The sequence below is a fragment of the Onychomys torridus genome, chromosome 3 (genome assembly GCF_903995425.1).
Source record: "Onychomys torridus chromosome 3, mOncTor1.1, whole genome shotgun sequence".
Classification (NCBI taxonomy): Eukaryota; Metazoa; Chordata; class Mammalia; order Rodentia; family Cricetidae; genus Onychomys; species Onychomys torridus.
In genome coordinates, this window is record NC_050445.1 from 5,953,709 (window position 1) to 5,964,333 (window position 10,625).

A 10,625-nucleotide genomic window follows, 5' to 3' on the forward strand; every position below is an offset into this window, starting at 1 on the left:
CAAGGCAACAGGGTCCTTAGAGAATGGAGGATTATGCTGTTTCCAATTGTAGAGATCAGAGGCCGAAAACGGCCAGTACTGAAGCTGGTGACTGGGGCCTTCCCTGAGGGGAAAGGCCCTGGATACTTTGGCTGGTTCATCGCGCTTTCCTCGTAGGCGACCAGCAATTGGAGAGGGCTGTCCCTGTAAAGGATATTCGGGGACTTCCGCCGCCGCCGTTGCCGCCGCCGCTGGCGCAGCGGGCCCTTGAACCGCCTGCACTCCCCCCTGCACTCCCACCGCCGCCGCCGCTGGCGCGGCTGGCACAGCGGGCCCGTGAACCGCCTGCACTCCCCCCTGCACTCCCGCCGCCGCCGCCGCTGGCGCGGCTGGCGCAGCGGGCCCGTGAACCGCCTGCACTCCCCCCTGCACTCCCGCCGCCGCCGCCGCTGGCGCGGCTGGCGCAGCGGGCCCGTGAACCGCCGCTTCCCGCGCTCGATTCCCCGGGTACGGCGGTGGGTCCTCTGTCAAAAGGTCAATAAGGGGTGAATTGGAGTCCGCAGGAAGGACAGGGGTCTTAGGGGGATCCTTTCGTGGGAGAATAGGGTAAAGGGAGGAGGTAGGAGGGGCAAGAGGGGGCAGCGGTGCTGTGGGGGGGAAGGCCGGGGGCGCTGGCAGGAAGAGAAACGGCTTAACCCATGGGGGGGAGTTGGTCGCTAGGAGTTTCCAGATAGCGATGTATGGAACCTGGTCCGGGTGGCCATGGGGGGCCGGAGCGAAGACTTTTCCCTCCACCTGTAAAATTAGACTGAGATTAAAAGTTCCCTCGCAAGGCCATCCTACATTCATTGTGACCCAGTCAGCCTCGCAAAGGGTGATCCATTTTTTCTTCTTAATTACAAGTCCCTCGTTGCTGGCTCGTGCTTTCACGTCTGACCAGTGGCCAAGCGTGAGGCTCAAGGGTGTGGTGACAGTCTGTCCCATAGCTGTTTCTAGGAAGAGAGCGCTCAGACAGTAAATAACAAACGGCAGACAAACGCAAACAAGACTGACATACGCTGCGCGGCTCTGGCTCCAAACCGAGAGCAGAAACTCAGACGGAGAGTGCTGTGAGGGTCCGGATCCCTCCTCTCCAACAGACACCACGTATCTATGGATACGTGAGTGTAAAACCGTGCCCCAAAGGGGACTTCAGACACCCATGGAACGTCTTCCAGGGTTGGTGAGCGAAGTCCGGGCTCGTCAGCCCCTTCAGCCTCACCCCGATACAGAACACTAGGGGAGATACCCTAGTGCGGGACTCAGGCGGCCCGGCCTCACGGCAAGTCTGCCTGCCTCCTCTCCCGGCACTACAATCAGGCGGCCCGGCCTCACGGCAGACCTTGCCCGCCTCCTTTCCTGGTCCCTCCAGACGCTGCGCAGGAACAGAGCTCAAACATAGAAACAGACAGCACAGAGACAAAACGGACACAGGACGGCTCGAGCTTAAACATAAATACCGAGGCCGGCCGGCTTACCTCCTGATGGTGGGTCGGTGGTCCTGGGGAGGGGTCTCAATCTCGGTGGGACCTCCAATGAAAGAAAGCTCCCCACAGGGGACCTTTCCTCAAGAGAGACCCCGAACCCAAGGAACACACCGAGACCACGGATCAGATGCAAACAGCAAGAGGGTTTATTTAGATGTGCAGGTACCTGGGCGACATAGTCTCTGGGAAGACTTGCGCGCCTTCCTAGGGGAAGGGGGACTTCTTATGGAGTCCTGGGGGCAGAAGCACAGTTACAGAAGCGAGAAACATAGTTACAGGGTCCCCATTGGTTAATTCAAATTATGCCAGGGTGAACTTGGGGGCTATCTTTAATTTTCAGGAATGTGCAGCTGTCTGTTCTCCAAGGCCAGGTAGCCAATTATAGATATCTTGTTCTGACTCAAGGTTTGTTCCTCCCAAGACCGGGTGTTCGATATCTCCTGCCTTGACTCAAGGTTACTTTCCCAATTATCTTTCTCAAGGCTGTTTCTTAGGCTAAGTTACTGAGACGGGGGGGCATTTCAATACCACCACTGACTGACCTCATAACTTTGTGGCTGGCTCTGATCTTCAGACAAGCTTTATTTCTTAGATTATAAATACCACCACATGTCCACTTTTTTGTCTAAAATAATAAAGGTTATAACTAATATAAGAAAAACTATGTGCAATAAGTACAATAACTATATACAGTATATACAGTCAAGAATTACATTAACAATGTCCAGTCCATTAACATTTGACAGATTCAGAGAAAATACTCCATTATTTATCATATTTTGTTGAGCCCAAAGTGTTGTACCTAATTCATTTTCTTTTTCGTTTTTTTTTTTGGGGGGGGGCTGGGGGAGCAGGAGTTGAGACAGGGTTACTCTGTGTAGTTTTGGTGCCTGTCCTGGATCTTGCTCTGTAGACCAGGCTGGCCTCGAACTCACAGAGATCCGCCTGCCTCTGCCTCCCGAGTATTGGATTACAGGCATGCGCCACCACTGCCTGGCCACCTGAATATACTCTGAAAAGAAAAAAGGGAGAATATGAATATAAGATAAAAAGGGAGATTATTGAGTCTACTTTTAAAAAAGTAACTACTAGCTTTAAATATTTTACAATGGATTCGATTTTTGTATATCGTATACAAATTGTGTATATTGATACAAAGTTGATATTATTTTTGTTGGATCATACTGTACATATATTTCTACTTTTGTTCAAGGTATTGTACCTACACAGCTCATTTAACAATGGAATGCAATTTGCTAGTCCTTGAAAGTTATTATTACAAACTAATTAGGATATAAAGAAATGCAGGGTTGGGGGATTTAGCTCAGTGGTAGAGAGCTTGCCTAGCCCTGGGTTTGGTCCTCAGCTCTGGAAGAAAACAGAAACAAACAAAACAATAGTTCGGATTCCCAGAACCCATAATATTTAGAATGTGGAGATGGCTCAGAGGTTAAGAGTAACCACATGGTGGCTCACAGATCATCTGTAGTGATATCTGGTGCCCTCTTTCTGGTCTGCAGGCATACATGCAGATAGAACACTGTATACATTTAAAAAAAAAAAAAAAAAAGAAAGAAATGCAGGTTAGTTGATAGTCACCTATTACAATGGAACTTGCCAGGTTGGGTATGTTTTCAAGGTCAAAAAGATATATTTAAAATAGACAAGTTGTCTTCAAATACTTTAGAGATCTACAGCATATGGCATTTAAGATGTTTTAATAACATAGGTTCTTTTTTTTTTTTTAATGACAATGAGACATGTCTGCTCCAATGTACTTCAGAGAAGATGATAGGCATCAAAGAAACTCCATATGGAGTTTATTTTCTTTGTGGCAAGTTAGCCACTGGGCAAGAAAATGCCCTTGCCTAGACAGCTGACAGTATGCTGTCCAAAATGGACAAGCAGGACACAAAAGAAAGGACCGCTGAATTTTGCCAAGACAAGGTAGGAAGACCCTTCATAATATCCTGCTTCACAGATAAGTATGTCAGATATACCAGGCCTGTAGGCAGAAGATGGATGCTCCAACGCTGCAGAGAAACCTCGGGTGACTATCCAGGCAGCCAGCTGTTTCTGCCATTTCTCACATTTTTAAGAAGTCTTTTGCCTGCACTTACTGTTTACTTAGGTAATATTATTTCCTTCTCAGGTCTCTGAGTGGAAGACTAGTTAGTCATAGTTATAGTTTTCCTTGTTAACAAATTCAGAAAAGAAACTCACTAAAGAGGTATAAAGTGAATAAGTCTGAAAGACATCAAAAGATAGTTTTCGGTTGGTAATACAAGTTCAGATAGATAGAAAGTGAATTAGGCCAGGTGGTGGTGGCGCATGCCTTTAATCCCAGCACTCGGAAGGCAGAGCCAGGAAGACCTCTGTGAGTTTGAGGCCAGCCTGGTCTACAAAGCAAGTTCCAGGACAGCCTCCAAAGCTACAGAGAAACCCTGTCTCAAAAAACCAAAAAATAAAATAAAATAAATAAATAAAAATAAAACATTTAAAAAAAAAAAAGAAGAAGAAAAGAGCAAATAGGACATTTACTTAGAATTTCCTTGGCTTGTTTCCAGGTTATGGAAAAATTCTTTTTCAAACCCTTACTATTTGACATGATGTTTTTATGAAATTCTGAGACCTCCAGCACATCTCCTGTCTATCAATAGTTGATCAATCTCGTCATTACGTTGTGCTAGAAGGCCTGGCAGACCTGTATGGGATCAGACGTGTGTTATATATAAGGAATGATTCCTATTCCTGATTATTTCTTGTAAATGAATAAATAAAGTTATTCTGACTCATCAGGGATAAATTCAGCAGTTTCAGTGTGTAAAACAACTCTTTCTGCATACTAAGAGTCAGTAACTATGTTAAGAGTTTCCGTAAAATCCATTAATACCATCAGAATGGCATATAATTCTGACTTTTGGATAGAATTATCTAGGAAATAAAGCTTGCCTGAAGATCAGAGCCACAGAGTTAAACAGAGGTCAAGCTATGGTGGCACACACCTTTAATCCTAGCACTCAGGAGGCTGAGATTTCATCTGAATCTCTGTGAGTTCAAGGCCATGAGATTGATCCAGTCTGGGAGAGAAACAGAGCCAGAAAGTGGTGGCACACACCTTTAGCCCTGGAATTTGAAAAGCAAGCGCGCACGCACACACACTCGGGCACACACACAGCCAGGCAGTGGTGGCGCGCGCCCTTAATCCCAGCACTGGGAGGCAGAGCCAGGTGGATCTCTGTGGGTTGGAGGCCAGCCTGGTCTCCAAAGCGAGTTCCAGGAAAGGCGCAAAGCTACACAGAGAAACCCTATCTCGAAAAACAAACGAACAAACAAACAAAAAGAACAATCTGATCTTATGGAGACTTTCTCCTCAACTGAGTCTCCTTCCTCTCTGCTGACTCCAGCTGTGTCAGTTGACATAAAACTTAGCACAGAAGGCTAAGGTTTTTCAAGTGCTGGGATGACAGACACAGCTTGAAATACTTTCAGTGAACATCATAGTGTCCCATCATGTGGCCTTAATTTGCCTTCATTCCAGACACAGCACCTGAAGAGTAGACCTCCAAACCCCAGTCACCAGCCAGATGTTCAGGTACCATTTTGCTCCCCAGGGCCTCATCTCATTGACATTTACAATGAGGGATCAAGTAGGTAGGCATCTGAAATCTGTACCAGTCAGTTGAGAGAGTAAGCCAGTTCAGGGCAGTCTCTGCTTTGTTCTGTGTTGGAGAAGAACAGTCACATCTCAGGTATGAGATGGTAGCTGATGGTGCTCATGGGTAAAAATGAGGTGTCGCTGTTGGTTACTTGGTACCATCTTTCCTTTTCTTTCTTTAGACCTCATTTACTGGTCTGCAGTTACCATCAGCATCTAACAGATATATAGTCTTTTTTTTTTTTTTTTTTTTTTTTTTTGAGCTGAGGATCGAACCCAGGGCCCTGCGCTTGCTAGGCAAGCACTCTACCACTGAGCTAAATCCCCAGCCTGTAACAGATATGTATTTAGCCTACAGACAAGTGTAATTGTGAACGTAATCACAATTCTTACTAAATGTAGAGATACACCTGTCATCCATCCTAGCTCCTGGGTGGTAGAGGCAGGAGAATCTGGAGTTAAGTCATCCTTTACTGCGTAGTTCAAGGTCAGCCCAGAATATACAAATAAGTCTCAAGCTAAAAAGTAGTTTTCACGGTCTTGTTATTTATGCAGTGTTGAAACTGCATGTGTGCCTCTCAGCAGTTTGTGTGCTCCTATGTAGTGGGAACACTGTGCTACTCAGTTGTAAGACATGGTAACAAAAAGAAAAAAAAAGGGCACAGAGTGGGGGCTATGATGTGCTGATACAGAATGAGAGAAGAAAACATATTTTCTTCTTTGTATTAAATGTCTGTGGACACACCTGAGGGGTCTAGGTACCTGCACATACAAATGAGGGGTTTCATGTAGTACATTAAAAATAACCACCTGGTAGTCAGGTGGTAGTGGCGAACGCCTTTAATCCCAGCACTCGGGAGGCAGAGCCAGGCGGATCTCTGTGAGTTCGAGGCCAGCCTGGGCTCCAAAGTGAGTTCCAGGAAAGGCGCAAAGCTACACAGAGAAACCCTGTCTGGAAAAAAGCAAAGTAATAATAATAGTAAAATAACCAACATGGAGCTGGAAAGATGACTCATCGAACGACTAGAGGACCTGGTTTCTGTTCCCAACACTCACGTGGTACTCACAACCATCTTTTAACTCCAGTTCCAGAGGATCCAACTCTGAGGGTACCACATATGCATTTGGTGCACATACATATACATACAGGCAGGCAAAATAGTCATGCATATAAGATAAAAATAAATGAATCTTTAAAAACAATAATAACCAGCATGCACAGTCACATTTTTACATAGCATTCATTGGCACCATCCTGTCCATATACCCATTAGCATGTACTCAATACTGCTATAAACAAGCTGCATGCTCTTGGCTCATCTTTATGTTCTGTCTGTAACATGATAAAATACGAGAAACATTAGAAACAACAGATTTGCTCAGTTTTTAGGTTTGAATTTTCCCTTTTCGGCAGCAGCACTGCACAGATGTAGCCATTTCCTCAGATCTGTTTGGAGGCAAGGTGGGAGACTCATCCCTGTGCTGGGCCTAGCACTTGAGTTACCTTTAACTGATTCTAGTGGCCACCTGTGACTGTGACCATATTCAAAGTCTATATCATTTTATTACCAACTGAAAGTTTCTAGAAAGAACTTTTCTGGTCAGCTGTTAGGTTACATCAAGAAATGATTTGTACAAAAAAAAGCTCAAGTCCTCAGAACTGTCCCTTTCATTGAATACCATCTCTGAAGGGACCATGTATTGCTCATTAATACCTGGAAGCCATCCACTCTTGTCCTTCATCACACAAGTGCAGATTGGTATTGCCAGTTCAAAGCAAAATAAAAACATCTGGGGCTGGTGAGATGGCTGAGCAGGTACCTGCCACCAAACCTAATGACCTGAGTTTGATTCCTGGGTCCCACATAGTTGAAAGCAGGAACTAATTCCAGCAAGTTGTCTTCTGACCTCCATATGCGTGTCATGGTGTGTTTGCATGCGCATACACATTAATTCAGTGTAATTTTTTGTTTGTTTGTTTGTTTTCCGAGACAAAGTTTCTCTTTGTAGCCTTGGCTGTCCTGGAACTCACTGTGTGTAGACCAGGCTGCCTCGAGCTCAGTTATCCTTCTGGCTCTGCCTCCCAAGTGCTGGGATTAAAAGCGTGTGCTAGGGGTTGGGAATTTAGCTCAGTGGTAGAGTACTTGCCTAGCAAGCACAAGGCCCTGGGTTTGATCCTCAGCTTTGGGGGGGGGGGGATTTGTAAAAGCGTGTGCTACCACTACTCCTTAGCTCATTTTCAGTTTCTTTAGTGACTTGAAGTCATGCTGGCTGTGTGGCTGACCTCCAGTGAATAGTCCTTTAGTGACTTACTCTCTGTGTAGACATTGCGCTTTGCTCCCATTTCTGTCAGGTTCCCTGTTGATGTGTGTTGTGGATGCATCTTCATGGATTCTAAGCACAGTGTGTATAACGCAGCTCGTTTGAAGTGTCCGCCTGATACCCTGCCTTCCTCTCCCCTAAGTTTTCTCCTCTTGAGTGTGCGCGTTCTCTGCCTCCTCCATCTTTCCCTTCCTCTCTAGCGTGGCCTGACACATCAGTTCAGAACCCAGTCCTAGTCCTGCCTTAGCCTCTCGAGTACTTGACAGGAGATGTGGGCCAGGGCCTGAAGAAATGAATGACTCACTGCTAAGACCAGTGAGTGGCCTTTTTTTTTTTTTTTTTTTTTTTTTTTTATGAATTAATTTTTTCCTGAGACAGGGTTTCTACATGTGGTTTTGGTCCCTTTCTGGGATCTCGCTCTGTAGACCAGGCAGGCCTCGAACTCACAGAGATCTGCCTGCCTCTGCCTCTGCCTCTGCCTCTGCCTCCCAAGTGCTGAGATTAAAGGCGTGTGCCACTGCCCGGCATTTTTTTTTTTTCTTTTAGTGAGTGTTCTTAATACCCACATGGTACCTTACAGCTGTCTATAACTATAGTTCTGCTGATCTGATGTCCCCTTCTGACCTCTTTAGGCATCAGGTACGCATATGGTTCACATACATAGGTGCAGGCAAAATGCTCATACACATAAAACAAAAATAAATGAATGCAGTTTTTTTTGTTGTTGTTTTGTTTTGTTTTTTTTATCTTTTTTAAGGGGGGTGGGTAGCCAGGCTGGTAGCACTCGCCTTTAATCCCAGCACTCAGGAGGCAGAGCAGGCAGATCTCTGAGTTTGAGGTCAGCCTGGGCTACAGAGCCAGTTCCAGGACAGTCAGGACTGTTTCACAGAGAAACCCTGTCTTGAAAAACAAAAACAAAAAGTAACATAAAGAAAGAAGTAGCTTGGTGATTAAGAACCCATGCTGTTCTTTTAGAGGACCCAAGTTAAGTTCTCAACATCCATGTCAAGCAGCTTACAAAATCACCTATAACCTGAGCTTCAAGAGTATTCCCAACACCTCTGGTTTCTGGGTGCCTGCACTTAACATACACAGACACAAGTATATGTACATATATAATTTAAAATAAAACCTTTTTTAAAAGAAAGAAAGGCAGATGCCAGAGCAGCAGTACCTCTCTGGGAGAGCAAGCTCAGACTATGCCTGAGCCCTCTAACCATGTCCTGTACCCTGTCTTCCAGGAGCTGTACCCTGCGTTTTGCATTCACAATGGAGGCTCAGACCTTGAGCGGCTACCTACAGCCAGCACCTGCATGAATCTGCTGAAGCTCCCAGAATTTTATGATGAAGCCCTGCTGCGAAGCAAACTGCTTTATGCCATCGAGTGTGCTGCTGGCTTTGAGCTGAGCTGAGTTGAGCCCAGGGAACTTTATCTGACCCAAAGGCAGCCAGCACCTGCCAGACCCCCGAGAGCACTCAGGCGGGACCCGCGGCTCTCCTCAGGCCTTCTTTCTGGCATTCCTCCTTTTCTGATTTTTTTTTTTAAGATAATTTTATTGTGACACAGTCACTTATATAGATGGACATTGCTGTTCACATAACTTAAGCATTGTTATGTGCCATGTGGCTGGTTTAGTAATTTTTGCCAAGAAGAGCACAGGTTTTAGACTAGTGGCAACTCAGTGAAATTAACCAAAGATGAAGCTTTGGCCTTGCTGACCTAGTTCATATCCCCTCTGGGTCAGGCACCATATCTGCAGACGGAATCTGGGGCTGATATGCAGAGCCCTGAGCCACTGCTTCTCATGTGGTTGATTGTTTACAAGCCTAATTATAAAAACTGAAGGCATTTTTCCTGCTGCCTTTTCCCAAAGTGATTAGGTTTGGAAAATGGATAACGCTAGTATTATTTTATTTGTGCTTTGTAAGCCATGTCCCCCAGGTGGGACTCGCATGCTTGTCTTCAGACTCCTACTGACCTGCATCATGAGGTTTGGACATGGCTGTGTGGGTGTGAGGTGGCTGCTGCCTTCATTGCTCTTTTCCTGTCTCTGCTCTGTACCTGGAGAGCTTTCCGGGGAGGCGGAGGAGGAGGGTCCCTTGCACTTCCTGAGGTACTGTGTCACCTACAGTGAGTTGGCGACTGGGGGGTGTGAGCACTGCAGCTTTTATTAAAGTCATTTGAACCAAAGTGGCGGGCTGCGTCTCTCCGTGATCCACGCGCCCTCCTGGCCCACAGTACTGCCCATCATCTTAGGCATCTTTGGGGGGACTTGCCAGGCCTTAGCACCTCTGCTTCCTGCTGGTGCTTTGATAAGAAGACAGCATCCCTGGAGTGTGTCAGGGAAGAACATCAGGCCAGGTGATTCTCACTTAGGCACTTTTTTCAGGGTCCAACTTGTTGCCAGGTGACCACAGCCTCTGCAAACAGGAATCAGGGAAGCATCTAGGAGGCCAGCATGCAAGGACCAACATGGAGCTGGTTGAGGACTCCAGACCCTGCATCTCTGCCAAGTCCAGCATCTTTGTGCCTGGAGGCTCTTTGTGCTGTTGGGTTAGGTGACCAGAATTAGCAATATACTTTTAAATGTGGGAAAACTGAATGACACTTTTAAGACAATGACCATTATCAGACAAAATGTATAATTTCTTAATTTGAATAATAAAGTGTTTAAATGCTATTTGTAGTCTTGATACATAAGGAGAAATAGCATTTATCCTTGATTTTATTTTTTGTTTGGGGGTGTTTATGTTGAATGTCCTATTATCTTTTTATTAGTTAATTTGTGTATTAGTATTTTAGAAGTGAAGTATCTGAGACTGGAGATAAATTGGCAGTTAACATATTTGTGGTTTTTTTTTTTTTTTTCCTGTCGGCTCTTCTGAGCCTGTTTATTTATTTGTACATCCTAATGGATAAATATTTACATTAAATCTTTTCCCCCAAGATCGTGTTGGAGTGCTACCCCAGGTCACTGGTCAGTTGTGTTCTGCTATAGTAGAGAGGTCACATATGTGTGCAATATAGAAAGCAATGCAGCCTGTGATCCCTTGCATTCAGCCATTTGGGGCCAGCATCAGCCCTGGAATATCCGCTAGGAGTACGAGGTACCCATTCTCAATGGGCCTTACATTAAATT

The 10,625-nt window shown here is 45.6% G+C and overlaps 1 protein-coding gene across 1 annotated transcript in view; it reads left to right on the forward strand.

The window, feature by feature from the left end:
- The window catches only part of Ube3c (ubiquitin protein ligase E3C), a 117,267-nt gene extending 107,053 nt beyond the window's left edge, over positions 1 to 10,214 (forward strand). Inside the window, exon 23 of the mRNA XM_036180679.1 lies at positions 8,727 to 10,214. Coding sequence (XP_036036572.1) covers positions 8,727 to 8,897 — 171 coding nt within the window. The 3' untranslated portion in view covers positions 8,898 to 10,214. The remainder of the gene's footprint in view (positions 1 to 8,726) is intronic.
- The last annotated feature ends 411 nt before the right edge of the window (positions 10,215 to 10,625 follow it).